The sequence below is a fragment of the Phaethon lepturus genome, unplaced genomic scaffold (genome assembly GCF_000687285.1).
Source record: "Phaethon lepturus isolate BGI_N335 unplaced genomic scaffold, ASM68728v1 scaffold11414, whole genome shotgun sequence".
NCBI classification, from domain to species: domain Eukaryota; kingdom Metazoa; phylum Chordata; class Aves; order Phaethontiformes; family Phaethontidae; genus Phaethon; species Phaethon lepturus.
In genome coordinates this window covers 19,435-34,600 of record NW_010535482.1, presented here as the reverse complement: position 1 = coordinate 34,600, position 15,166 = coordinate 19,435, and the positions used below count along the sequence as shown (strand labels likewise).

General features: G+C 38.6%; 1 protein-coding gene across 1 annotated transcript; it reads left to right on the top strand.

Annotated features, from left to right (window-relative positions):
- Positions 1–787: 787 nt before the first annotated feature.
- Positions 788–14,635, top strand: CARF (calcium responsive transcription factor; the record flags this gene model as incomplete). The annotated part of the gene is made up of 9 exons (XM_010285825.1): positions 788–977; positions 3,337–3,457; positions 4,376–4,519; positions 4,976–5,209; positions 5,574–5,736; positions 6,733–6,808; positions 10,646–10,776; positions 11,796–12,162; positions 14,517–14,635. Coding segments are annotated over 9 exons (1,545 nt in total), but the record flags the coding sequence as incomplete, so codon positions are not given.
- Between the last annotated feature and the right edge of the window lie 531 nt (positions 14,636–15,166).

The window sequence follows — 15,166 nt, the reverse complement described above, 5'->3', positions numbered from 1 at the left end:
ACCAGCACTGAACCAGCTGTGGTGGCACTAAGTAGCTGAACAGCTGTCACAGGGGGTGTTGCCAAGTCAGCAGGTTGTTTGTGGTTTCTTTGTTTTTTACTTTGAGTCAGGTTAGATGCAGTTTTTCTGGAGCTGCCCAGAGCTTAGCATTGAAACCATCATCAATTTGCACATGGCCAATTTAGTATATTAAGTTTCTGTGTAATGTTGAGAATCAAGAGTGCCTTGAAGATTGGGAGGGGTATTATGTGAGACATTCAATTAAAAGTTTGTGCACTAAGCGGGTGAGGCGGTTAGTGGTGGTACAAGCAGCTGTATTCTGTTCCAGCTCAGTGCAGCGAGTGTCTGTTGGAGCAGATGTGGAGATAATTTTTAATGCTTCAGAGATTCTCTGTGGGAGTCAAGTAACAATGTTTGCCCGACAAAGATGAATTTGTCTAGGAGGCGACTGCAACAGAAGTGGAGGGGGGGGACAACAGAAGTGAAGTTGTCCTATGGAAATCAGAGTTGGCAGTAACTGTAATCTTTTCAGGGGTTCTTGGTGTATTTGTGGTCTTGGAGGGCTGACAAACTCCTGACTTCAGTGGGGACTGCTCTGGTGTTACATCCTATGCTAAATCTATTTGTGAGGATAGTAGTGTGGGGGAAAAAAAAAAAAACATGAAATGCCAAAAATCTGGGCCTGCATCCTCACTTGCCAGAGTCCCTGACTGCTTTCATTTTCTTGTGTAATGTTCAGCAGTCAGCTGGGTGAATAATCCTATTATTTCACCTCCTTTCCATACAGAAAATTGGGGACTCGTACCGCGGCTATTGTGTGAGCGAGACAGAATTAGAGAGCATTCTAACGCTACACAAGCAGCAAACACAAAGTGTGTGGGGGACGCGCCAGTCTCCAAGCCCAGCCAAACCTGCCACACGGTTGATGTGGAAATCTCAGTATGTCCCATATGATGGTATCCCCTTTGTCAATGCAGGTAACTAACTTTTATTTTAATAACTACTTTCAAAATTTCAACATCAGTTGCCAACTGGCCATAAAGAAGGATCTTTATGGTGTTCCTTAGTGTTGATTAAAGTCAAGGCACAAACATAAAAAAAGAGCAGCTTGGGCACCTCCGTGACACAGTCTGAAGGAGCTGGTTTCCCTGAAACCACAGGCTTATGTTTTGTTGTGATTATTTCCTTTTGTTCTTTAGAAATAAATTAGTTAAGTACCATTTGATGGGGGTTCTTGTGATGAGATCTTTAGATGGGGGCCCCATCTGCTCTATCAGGATGTGAAAGTTCTTGTAAGGGTAAGAGCTTGTTCAAGTATTCTTGCCTAACTTGGAGATCCTTTGAAGAGTTTGTTCCACAGGAGCCAATAAACTATTTGAATGGCACCCTTTAAAAAATTAATACATTTAAAAAGGAAAATACACATCACTGTATCTCAGCAGACAGATTTTTTTTTTTTTTAAATGAATGTGCAGACTTCACAGGTAGGTAATTAGAAGTTTAGCTCATGCAATGCATATGTGAAGTTAATAAGAGTTTATTCAGGTATGAAATTAATAGGTTTTAGTTGTTACATAGAGATCATGAATGACTGGAATGTAGGTTATGTGCTTGATTTTTTTTTTCCCCTGAAAGTAACTGAAAAAGTGAAATGTTATCACCAGTTTTAAACCTTCAGCCATAAACTGTGAGGTATAAGAAAGCTAAGAATGAAGCCAAAACGACTTACACTTCTATTTTTTCCCCCAAAATGCATAGGAGACATTTTTAGTTTCATGTAAGATCTGCCTGATAGTGAGTTGCCCCACAGTAAGGTATTTAGAGCAAAAACACACATAGATTTTTTTTTTTTTCTTTAAAGTGTTGTAGACTACTAGAGACTCAGATTATTAAGTTGTAATATTTTTGCTTTGCTCAAACTCCCAAACAGGCATTATGTATATTTCTAATGTGTTGCCTTTCCAATATGTTCAGGTTGAATTTATAACTCCTCTGTGAAAAGCTTTCCTTAAAATCCTTTACACCAGAGGCAGAGCAGAGGCAGTAAACATGATTTACTGAACTGCAGTTTAAATCCCAGATAACACTTCCATCCTGCACAGTTTAGAATTCAGTTATTCTCGAGGAATTTATCCCTTCTGCATAAGTGGAACCAATCTGTAATACATTCCCTGCTGGGGTTGATTTGTGGGGAAATACAGCTGGGTATTTGAGCTGGGTAGCTCCTTATAGTGTAAAACATGCACTAATCATCAAAATCTTGATTGTAATTTTTAATAAGAATTGTGGATAGTTGATACTTCTGTAAAATAAGGGCCCCATCAAATTGCTTTTGAGATTCATATTAGCAAGGACTAGTTTAAAGCTGTTGAAGTCTTTTCAATCCTAGAAGTTCCATTTGTTTGTTTGTTTTCTTTAAAAAAAAGGGACCAGATATCTGTTTGTTATACATAATTCTCTTTTAACTTTCCTATTTATTTGCATTGATTTTTTTTTTTTAATGCCATACTCTAAGGCAGTAAATCATTGGGTGTCTTATGGAAACACATCATGTTGCTGTTGTGATACTTAAATGTTTTGGTTATATCACTTGTGGTATAGGCAGCTTCTTGCCTGCATACTGGAGTATATGAACTACAGATAAAAGATAACTAAACTTGACGTGGAAGAAATTTGGAAGAAGTTTATTGACCACTTTAATGCTATACCTGGTACCCGTTTTGTTAGAGGTCTGACTGGAAGAAGTCACCTACTTCAATTTTAGAGCTAAGCAATATTTGTTTAAGCCTGTCTGGTTTTGTGTGGGTATGCCACACTGAAACAGTGTTATTTAGCAGGTAAGATAGGTCAGGCTTGCAAGTAAGAATTTATGGGACAACATAGTCTGAAGTATTGATTTAAGACAAGAGACTGGAAATAACTGCTGACCTTTGATTTCAGCTGTGGTTTTTCTTAGTTATTTTGGGAATCCTGCTTCCCTTATGTTTATTACCGGTATTGTGCTCCTTTGGTAACTTGGAAGGCTGCTCATCTTGTTAAGTATTGGTGTGTACCAGGGCAGAATCCAGTATTTTGCCTTCGTATATGTTGCAGGAGTGTTGTGCGGTGTAGTAAGTTTGGGAAATGCTTTGAAAATGCTCTGTCTTCCTTATATGCTGCAAGAGAAGCATTTGCACTGTATCTGAATGCTTGCTGCACTTAAAGTGTTCTGCCTCTGAAGAGTCTGATGGTAAACAGAAATAACTGCTTCGAAACTCTCTTCTATAGTTACTGTTTTACTGTAATGGCTTCAGTTGGTTGCTTGAATAAATAGAGTGCGTTACTTTCTGTTCCCAGGAAGCAGAGCCATTGTAATGGAGTGCCAATATGGGCCAAGGAGGAAAGGGTTCCAGCCCAAAAAAGCTGGTGAGCAGGAAGGCACGTTTGGCCATCTGTACAAAGCCACTTGTCCAGCAAGGTAAGAATTGTCTGTAAAGCTGGAAGAGCTACTCAGCATCCTAAGGAAGTGTTCTTTCTGTGAGCCTTGGCAGAGCACTGTTTGGGGGTGGTAGCTGATATGCACTGTAGCTCTTAGTTTCATCTCTTTGATAACTTGAGTTTGGTATTTATTTAAAGGGAAGGAAGAAATGCTGTCCTCTTAAACTGAGTAAGGCTGAGATTTGATTGATTGCCCAGATGCAAAGTAGCAGTACATCAGGATATGCAATACAAATGGGAATCATTCTCTACCTGAGCATTAATTAGTTATTGTGGTGTCCTTTAGTTACCATTTTTGGTCCTAAAACTTCTTATACGTTGTTTTTCCTTCAGGCTTTTAATTGCACATATCAGTCAATCATCCTAATTTTGCAGATGTCCTATTTGCTGAAGGAGTTACAGTTCTTCCTGTTCACTGGGGACTTTCTTCTTCCACAACACTAGTGTTTTTTTCCTGGTCCTTGAGCATCCTCCTGGGTGTTTGTTCAGTTTTTACTGAGCTAAGAGCGTGTTTACCTGGACAGCTGCAGCTGGGTTCAAGTTCAATTCTGGCTTCAAGTTGGGTCAACTACAGCCCATTGAGAAACAGTGTTGTGCTTTTACTATACAGAGGGACAGAGGATTTTTGATGAAGTACGAAATGACTCTGAGTGGCTTCCGACTGGAACAGAAGTGTGTCTGTCTGTATCCATCTGCATCCATCTCTGTTGATGTGTTCTTAACAATTCTACAGTTCTCTTAGAGGCTCCTCAGCTCCTACAACACTCTGCTTTAACTTTTTCTATACTAGTATCTAATATGAAGTAGGTGGGGGTTTTACCTTCCCGCTGAGGGCAAAGTATATTGAAGGAGAATTTTTTTTTTTATTCCCCCTCCACCCCACCCCCACCCTTGGAAGGATCTATATTAAAAAGATTCAAAAGTTTCCGGAATACAGAGTCCCTACTGACCCTAAAATTGACAAGAAAATCATAAGAATGGAGCAGGAGAAAGCATTCAACATGCTGAAGAAGAACTTGATAGATGCTGGCGGTGTCCTCAGGTGAAACTTCCACTTTTTAATTTATCTTGACAAATGAAGCAAAAAAGAGCAATAATTTGCTTGGTTTGCTGTATTTTTTACTTAGTCACTTTATTAAGGTTCTTGCTCAATATCAATAGTAAAAAAATCCCACAATCTCAGTCAGACTTCTGTGGCTGTGGAGTTTTTAGTTTGGTAATTGTATTAAGCACCAAGCTGTGGAACTTCAATAAATGTTTTCATGCAGGGAATAGTTAGAAATAGTTGTATTATTTGGGGGGTTGAGCTGGTTTATTTTGCACTGAAAGGTGTGAGAGGGCCCTGAGCTCTGAAAGGCAGTATCTTCCAACTCAGGGGCTGTAAAAACTTAAGTCACTCTAACTAGGTCGTTTGTGATTGTCAGACTGTTCCCCCAAGAGACTAATTTTATTTCCTTTGCTTAAGAATTGTGTGTAGAAACTCTTTCCTTCTTGCCAGGTGGTATGTACAGTTACCCACTCAGCAAGCCCACCAATATCATGAAATGGAAACTTCCTGCCTCCCTCCTTCACCCTCCCATTTTTCTGTGTCTTCTCCTGAGGAGGAGGAGGAAGTTGTTAAAGATGAGAACTGCGCTCTGCCTTCCCGACTTCATCCTCAAGTGGCAGACAAGATCCGAGAACTGGTGTCTCAGGGAGTAGAGCAGGTCTATGCAGTGAGGAAGCAACTAAGGTACACTACTGGCATGCTCTCAGTCTGTAGTGCTATATGTACTTTTGCATTTGACGAATTTGGTTTGCAACTAAATGGCAGGGCTGATGCATTACTGAATATATTTCCCATGAGTCATGAAAATCAGTTTTTCCTAGCTTTTGTCTTCTCTTTCCGTTTCGTTGTAGGTAGCCACTAAGAGCTGCCATCCACTTTAAAGTTAGTTGTATAAATAGGGATTTTTAATTCCTAGCTCTGTAGCAGATGCACTAAGAACTGGCTTTTGCTCTTTTTGTTGCAACAAGGGGAGGGAGAAGATAGCAGTGGGGAAACAGTACAATACATTTTAAATATGCATATTTGAATGTCCTTTAACATGTGACAGAAAGTATGTGGAAAGAGAATTATTCAAGCCTGATGAAGTGCCAGAAAGACATAACCTGTCCTTCTTCCCCACTGTGAATGACATCAAGAACCACATCCATGAAGTGCAGAAGTCCCTGAGGAATGGCGAGATGGTGTATAATTCAGAAAGTATACCAGCAACGGTACCTTGGCCTTTATATTTCTTTTGATTGTTGGAGTTAAGTACTGGAAGTCTTATTTTTAATTTTTACTACTTAGCTGTATTTCATCCAAAATTCTCTATGGCTTTTTATTTCCAGCAGTAATATTTTTAGTGGACTCTCTGGCTGAGCAAGATTGGATTAAATGTGAATAAAACCTTTTGACCTTATTTAGTATTTATCTCATCAGCATTAGATTGCTATTAGTTGATTGACAAATTATACAATACTAGCACTTCATAATGACTACATGAACTGGAACTCACGTGGTGTAGAAAAATTGACACATGTCAGAAAATTTCATTCATGGCTTTGTCGTTGTCTGTGTTTTGGAGAAGTAACTACTACTTTTCTGTATCTGAAAAATGGGAATGAAGTATGGCTTATGTGCAGTCTAAATTAGGGCTTGCACAACATTTTGAATGTGTAAATATTAATAAATGCACTTTATAGCAAGTGAAATAAGCGTGACGTAGATACTTCAGAATGCTCAGTAACTCTTATGTGCTGTTCCTTAATTTTCTTCCACCTATTGAGTAATAAGGGATACAGAGTGACCCTAGTTTTCCCAGTTATGAGGCTGACTGCTAAGGAATTGCTGATTTAAAATCATCTTTGACAAACTGTACTGCTAAATCATACTGTCATCAGTCTTTTCCCTCTCCCTACAGTGCTCTTGGCCCAGGTGAGTGGGTGATACTTATTAGTTAGCCAAATGGTTTGACTATTTTCTATTTTAAAGCCTTTGAACTGTCTTGAGCAGACTTTAGCCTTCCTGGTATAGTGCATGTTAAAAAAATCTTTTACAGGTTGTTTTTTGTTTTGTTGTAAACCAAGAGCTCCCAAAATGCATAGTTACAAGAAAATAAGAAGGTGTAGTTTTAGACATGATTTTCCTACAGGTCCTTTATTAAGCCTATGTTCCTGTAGTAGACAAACTTGCACCCTTTTTGAGAACTGCGATCTTTTTCCTTTCAGCTGCAGTGGACCACAGACAGTGGGAATGTTCTCACAGAAACGGTGACTGTTACACTTGCCTCGCCACCTTCAGATGGTAGGACTGCATTAATACTTTAGCTGTCTACAAATGTGATTTGGTTTATTAGCTCTGTCACAGAAGTTCAGTTTCCTTCCAGAGAGGTTGTTGTCATGTTCTGTCACTCAGCTGAACTTCAGAAGGATTGTTTTTGGTGTGTCTATTTTGGCATACTTTTAACTAGTTGAGTGCATATGTGTGGAAGAATACATGTAGTCATGATGGGGTTGGCAGAAGGATGAAAATTGTAGATTTGGCTTTTGTTTACCATCCTCAAGCAACTGAAGATTTTAAGAGGATGGTTATGTGGAGAGAGTATTTTGCCTTGGATGAAGGTGCTACTAACAGCTGTGTAGAGAGCATTAAATTCCTACTGAACAGACATATCTGTCAGGGCACACAGTACCCAGGAGCCAACTGGGTACTTGAGTTCCTTGATGGTTTATGCTTCACACATGCTTAAACATCTTGCTAAAAAGGACGTGAATGCATGTTAGGATTCCTGCTTCTCACAGAGTCATTGGCTTGATAAGTTCCACTGCTAGGATCAGTCCCTGAACAACGAACACTGTATTTCTGTTGTCAGAATTGAGAGCACTCTTTTCCGTTTTTCTTAATGCTTAGGATAGAAATAGCAACACAGGTTTTTAGTGTCAGCAGGGCTGAGAGATATGTTCATTCAGTTCTTAGTGTGGTGAAACTTCTTTAATGTGTGAAGCCAAAGTAGCATCTCTTCCCAGTGACTGCTGAGACACCTAACAAAGTATTAAACTTTCTCCCACTCTGCTGCAAAACCAGAGTGTAGATTTCTATAGAAACTTGGTTCTATGCATTCATGGTCGAAGGTCTGGTTTTTTTGAAGATGCTAGTTACACTATTTTTCCTTTACTGAAAGTGGGTTCTTGCTACTATTACTCCAACTTCAAAACATGTACTAAAACAAAATACGGGTGTGTTTAACGAGATTTGCTTGCTACCCGCATAGTTAGGATTATACGTAAGATGAGATGCTTCACTGGAGCATGGTGGCTGATAATAAATTTAAAATGAGATTGTTGTTCCCTTTTCCCCAGGTTTCAAGGATATTTTGTCTAGCGTGACACCAAAAGAACTTTCCTGCGTGTTTGTGGATGCTTTCCCCATCCCTCATTTAATAGGTTTAGTATGAAACTCATCAGAAAAGTTGTTGGCTTTTAGCAGGGATATGATTGCAGCAAGGTGTAAGAGCCTAATTGTTTGCGTACATTAAGACAATGCTTCAGACTTCTTAGATGTGTTTGATCTCAGTGGCACTGCCAGCTTGTTTCCTCATTTAGTTGGAACATGCTGGTGGGTACTTTTTGTTCCAGACAGCTGATAGAGACGTCTACAGGGACCAAAGGGGCACTGCCACAGTCTGCCATGTTTAAAGATGTACTTGTGTCAACAGTTACCATCCATTGTGGTTCTTGCCTGAAGAAGTCCTGATGTGTTTGGATTTTTTTGCCCTCTGGCCCCTGTCACTGCCTGATCTATTTCTTACCTTTCTTGTAGCAGGAACAATAAACCCCCAGAGATTTGGCTCACTGTGTGATTTCTCCTAAATGACTTGGTGAACCTGATTTACATGGAGCAGCTCCATGCACACTAGTGCATTTACAGTTAATAAAAAGGCCAGTGTTGGGCTTTGTTTTGTTTGGGATTTTTTTAACTCTTATTTTAGCTGTTGCTGCAATGGATCAATTTGAACTGAAAAGCATCATGTACGTGTGGTGCTCTTAGGGTAAGAATTTCAGTGTTGACAACTGTCAGAGGACAAGAGGTAAATTTTTAGGCCCAGTTTGAATAGCGTGCCTCTTTTTTTAAGGAAGTCTTGTTTTTTAGGAAAAAAAGGAATTTGCAATATGAGCAGACTTACTGTGCATCAGCTTGCATGTCTGTGTTAATATTTCCATTACTGTGCTTTTATGGAGAGATACAGAATAGTTGTGCCTTCAACAGCTGTGATAGAGCTCGGCAGGGATTACTTTTGCTATGAACTGTCTGAATGCTGGAGAAGGTTCAAGAAGACAAGTTCTTGCTTTCTTTGTCTTTCATAGATAATTTTCGAAGGCAAAGTAGCCTATCAAACATGTAAACATCCATCCGGTGACATACTGAGTTTTAAAGGAAGCGAGAGAATTGGATTTTTTAGTTGTCTGCCATGTGTACCATTTCACTGAATATAAGCGGGTTTTTTATTCCAGCATATCCTGTCTCCACTTAAATATGTGGGTATGTGTTTGTACGCATTGCAAATACATGTTTATAATTGTATTACAAGTCTAAGCAAAAAAAGAAGCCTGACACTGAAAAAATCAGCTCTCATTAATGTATGTGAAGTGGTAGCAAGGGAAAACACCACTGACTTTTCAAATTACTGTTTGTATACATCTTTTTTCATTTCAACTTTTGCTGAATTGGGACAAATTTACATTTAAGAAATTGAACAATAACAGAAATAAACCCAGCTGTTTTGTTTTTTTGTTGTGCAGAACTCCATATCTCCATGTGATACAGCTTTCTCTGTTCTCTCCTAAGTGTAAGAATCACTGTAACTGTCAAACTTAAGTGTGTTCCCTTTTACATCTTTTATGAAGTATAATAACAAGTCAGATGAAGTACCACATATATGTGATTGGGTTTTTTTAGCTTCTGGCATTCGTACTGAATGCCCATGCAGTGTTTGGGTAGATTAGGAGTTGAACTATTAGCTTTATTCCTAGGCATGTTGGTGTAGAATACAACTTAAGGAAAGAACTACCGTTTCTTACTACATGTGAATATTCACATATGCATATGGGACCTCTGTGTAGTATTACAAAGAGCCTAAATATTTGAAGTAATTGTGTTCAAGGAGATTTATAGAGTATATCTGATGGGCAGTTACTATAAAGAGTTAGAGTTTGCAAATCTGTATACATGTTGAAAAATGTATCTCCACTTGTTTAGATTGCTGGAAACTTCTGCCTGATTTCCTGGTAGAAAGCTTTTTGCGATTGACCAGTTTCAGTTTTTCTCCATTCATCAGACTAATCTACATGCACAGGATAAGCTCTTCTTTTACAGTTATAGCAGTGAAATTGCAAAATAAGAGGCTAAGCAATGTCTACTTGTGTCTGGATAAATCTTATCCAAAGTGTTCTGAGTGGCTTAAATAGGAAATGGAATGATCCCCTGAGGTTTTTTTGCAGAAATTGCTAAAAGTGAACCACAATTTTTACAAGTCTTCAGGAAATGAAGTCCGTCATTCTTACATTAAATAAGAATTTTGAGGATATGATGTAATCTGTAGGCTGAAAGGCCTCCAGATAAATGGACTTTGGTGTGATACTGTGTAGAAATTATCCTAATTTCACGACGATGTTTGGAAGGGAGTGGTGAGACTTAGAGGATTTCCTGCGTAGATTTTTATTTTGGAAGACCACACTTTCTTTTGATGCCTGTCTGTTATTGAGCCCTTACTGAGGTGTATGTATTGTCAAATTATCTGGTTGCTGGTTTGATAGAAATGTTTCACTTTTATGTTATAACTAGAAATTCTAAGCACAGGGTAGGTTGCAATGACTTCACCCTCCAAAACGGATTTATTGGTGCTTCTGTTTTTTACTCTGAACAGGCACATACAATCTTCCTATAGTATTGTCCTTTCCTCATACCGAGCCATTTTTCGTTAGCATCCAACAACTTCTGCGAAGAGAACAGCATTTATGTATATACGTGTCTTTTATATGTCTATACTGAGATTGAAGTGGTTTGTTCAGTTCACAGGGGAGGCTTTTAAACAGGAAGAAGAAATTTGTCATAACTGTCTGCTTTGTCTCTGTGGCACTGTAGGGAGCTCAGCAGGGGAGTCAGTCGTCACCAAAGCAGAATCCAACCAGAGCGGGGGGTCCTTGCTACCAGAAACAGCTCAGCTGTTGTCTTCACTGTCTTCACTTCAGCCCAAGGTATTTGCACAACTTCAGGTACAGTCAAGTTGTTTACAGAATGTCAAACATTCTGCACCGGGAATGCTGAAGGCGAGCTGAGAACAGCAAGTTCCCTCTCAGCTAATGATGCCAAACACTGTCTATGTAACATGGACTTGGAAATAGCTGTCAGCTCTTACTTTGGCCTCTCTTGCATATCACATTTAGCATATAGCTGTGGTGCAGGGGATCACACTACCATTTTTTGACACTTTGAAGTTAAGGTCTCTTGTGAAGGCAAAACCAAGAAGATGAAGGTAGTGGGCTTCTGCTTCAAACCAAACACCTATTAATTTTCCACATGGTACAGTCATTTCATAATAAAAATGCTGCAAAACTGGGGGGAAATAAGTCAGACTTACTTTCTTCTTTTAAATCCTTCTCCAGCCTCTTAAGAAAATACATTAAAATCCTAAAACTGCTCCCAGCTCAGATCTGTAAACTTCCAGATTGAAAGGCTGAAGAGTGAGGATAAGAATGTCATGCTAAAAGAGCTTCTTCTAAAGCTCATGTCCCTTCAAAGCTGGCACTCTCAGCCTTTTTCTCTAACTGCTTCTTTGAAAAGCTGCCTTAATACTTCCTGAACCCCAATGAAATGCATGATCTTTTTCCTAGAAATAGTTGGCAGTAAGATGCTGTTCTACTTGCTGTGTCCCTCTCTTTCTGAAGACAGCCTGGCTCCACCTCTCTTTTCTTTAAAGCAGTATGGCTAGCTTTTAGTGCTCACCTCCTGTGGGAATGGGCAGTATTGGGGAATGATTTGAAACTGAATATTGATCCAAAATTAGAGCTTTATGGTCATAAGTAGTCTTCTAGTTGCTGCTGGATACCATTGTCCTAATTGTTTTCTAATAACAACGTTAGCCTGGGGTTGCTGGGATTGACTGTTTAAAAGAGATGATGTGTAGGAAGTCAAAAGCTATGTAGTTCCAACATTGCAAAATACGTGACATTAAACGCAAATTCCTCCTGCTGTAAATACTGGTATGTTAGTTCTACTGCCTTCTCTTTCACAGGGTTTACAGCTGCAGTCAACTTTTACCTCCACAAATGGATCAACAGCCCCGATAGCTGTAAATAACCATTCCTCTCCCAGCCCTGCAAGTCTCCTGGATTCCATAGGGAGTGCAATGACCAGCCGTTCTTTAGTACTTAGTCAGGGACACAGTCTGCAAGCAGGTGCTGGCCTAACACAGCATAATGCTGCTGCCTCTGTCTTTGGAACTCTGCCTGGCTCTGATCAGAGTCTGGTCACCATGGGCCAGCTGATAGCAGTTGGAGGGGTAGATGACTCCAGAAGCCTAGAAGGAGGAGTCCATCAGATTCTCTTGGGAGATGTACACACTATTCCAGTACGGATTGTGGAGAACCATCCAGCACTTAGTAAGTTTCAGTCTTCCCAGTAATGTGTAAATGTGGAAAATATGGTGGATTTTGTTCTGTGTGTCTTTAAGAAAGGCAAGAAATGTGTTGATAATGGGGCACTCAGCATAGACTTCTTTCAGCTGATTCTAATTAGTTTTTATTGTGAAAACATGACACGGGGGAGGGTACTAAACAAAAAAACACATCAGCCCCAAAACTTAGTTTTTGCTGTAAAAAGGTGACTTCTTAGTTAAACTGCTGATCGCTTTCTTTGACCAAACACCAACTTACTTGATGAACACAATATTTTTTCCAAAAATCCTAATATTTAGCTAAAATTACAATCTTAAAATACATTTTTTTAAAAAGGAAAGTTAAGAATAGAAAATAACCAATACTGAATCTAGTTAGAACTCTTTGGAAAGAAAAGTGGGGTTTTTGATGACTTCTTTCTTTGTACCATCCCAGCAGATTTCTGAATTTTTTAAATAAAATTCTGTTAGGATCCTATAGTCATCAATATGCTTTAGAAGTAATCAGTTGGAGTTGTATGTAATTGCTTGGAATTTCAAACTTCTGTTTGAAAATACTTTTCAAAGAATACACAATAAGCACCATAAATAACTTCACCTCTGTCAAAATAGAAGGCTGCTTAAAATCATTGTTACCAAGGATACAGTCTTTGAATTCTCGCCATAGAACCTGATTGAGAATGAAAGCTTGCATTCTCAAAGAATTATTTCTAATTCTTGGTGAAGAAAACCTATTAGATTTGGTCAGTTTGAAGGTCTAGGTCAGTGCAACTTATCCTTTTGGCTTTCCAGAGGGTCTGAAATGTTAGCTGTGCAGTGCTTTATTATTTCTGTATTATCTTTTCTTGTCATCTGTGACTTCTAAAAAGGTTACTCTTGAGTAGTTTTGCAGGAACATCTAGGTAAAGATGTGCTAGATTGTAGCCTATACCTTCGTAATGCCATAGTGATAATTATCTCCATATGTCCTGATGACTTTTGCAGGTCAGCAAACTTAATTTGTACTAAAGTCTGTAATATTCTGAAAATGGAAATATAAGACTACATGAAGAAATGAAAAGGAAATAAAGGGTACATGAGGAAATTCACTGAAAATCACACGTGTTAAAATAATATTGGGATATTTTACTGTGGGAGTATTGTCAAAGTTAAATTTAAGGGGTTTCCTGCCTGCTGGACTCAAATGTTAGTGTAACTGTTTTTTTTCCCCTTTTATAACTGAATTTGACTACCCTCCTGAGAAATTCTGTTTTCATTCAGGGTAAAAGAATTTCAGAGAGGTTATAGAATGCACCTCCACCATTCAGTTGTTTAACCCATTTGTTCAATCTACATGTTGATGCCTCTCAAAAATTTTTGTAAGTGATGAGTGTTGTAAGTGACTTTCCAAAGAAATACTGTTTTACACAAAAAGAAATGTAGTCAAATATAAAATTACATAACTGCAAGGACTAAACTCATTGGGATTTCCCTTTTTTTTCTGCTCAAGGTCTCAGTCTATAATTGCCAGCCTGAATTTGGAAATTGTGAGAATATTGATGCCATTCCTAAGTTATGTGGAGGAATTGCCTATAAAATGAACAGATACTACTTTTTTTTCAGAGGCAAGTTCTTTGTCTGGAGAGCAGGAGGACTAAAAACAGTCTAGACTGAAGAGGGAATAATGTTACAGAGCTTATTTGGAGGAAACCCCATAACACCATATACTTGAACTTAGCAGTTCAGTCAGTGTGTATTTCAGAATATTTTTTTCTCTTGCACATGTGCATACACTTACACACATGTGCACTTCGTTAAAATTATCCTGTATGTTCTGGATTTTCTCTTGTCCAAGTCCTAACTTAAGAATAAGCTATCGCTTTCTGAAAATGTATGTACAGTCATTGAGAAGTGGCCAGTCATGCCTGAAGTGTAAGTCATTCTTTAAATGAACAAGCTTTAGAGTTAATTTTTTCAGCAATAGCACCTCCATTCCTCCTTTCCCCTGGAAAAGAAAAAAAAAAAAAGGTAGCTTTATTTATTTTTCTATGGCAAAGAGGAAAGACATTTTGTGTGAGAGTAATTTTATATTTCTAAACATACTTTTTTTTATAAAATGTTTTAACTACTCTTACTCAAGGGAGCCCTTAATGCAGTAAATTCATGTCAACTTGCAATGTCTTATAGTACAGTAGATGACATAACTGTCTGTCAAACTAAACAGCAATTAACTTCACAAATGCCTTACCTATTAGCTTGAGTTCCTGAAATATTTTTCTTTTAAATGCACACAGTTATTGGGGCTGAAGTTTTATCAGTGAGGTTTGAACTTTAGTGTTTGATTTTTGTTTTGTTTTCAAGCTGAAGAAAATACAGAGGGTGTTATCTGTGTGAGCCAAGTTAAACAAGAGCCAAGAGAAAAAACGTTGTCTATGGAGCCAAATAAAATCAGAGACTGCCATAGTTCCTCACCTATTTAAATCTGAGAAGCCTGGAAGGATTTTTCAAATCGGAGAACTCTAAATGTCTTGGAAGGAAAGGCGGGTGCTCTCAAAGTAATGCCATTCTTTTTAAATTGTATTGTGACACTCGGACTAGGTGTATTTTACACTAGTTCTGACAGACAGCTCTTTTGATTTATGACTGATGTGGCTCACTGCCAATTCCAGGTCATTCAGTTGCCCTGTGGAACACCAGCTTTCTCTTCTATTTCAAGTTTTCAGTAATTTGGATGCTATCTAAACGGCCCATTTTGATTGACATTGCTGAAGGTCTTCCACAATTTAATTCCTTAGCTTTAGAACATGGATCACAATGCTGGGTTTGCTTTTCTCCTTGAGACCCTCAACTGTTACAGCACTACAGACACCTTAGAATCTGCTAGCTCCAAGACCACAGAATCCAACGGCAACATGTATCAGTACCGCAATCGTTTTGTGACAAAGTGAAAGTCCAAGATGCTAAACTTCAAAGTGATGAAGGACATGGATGCTTAGGAAACGGCAGCTTTG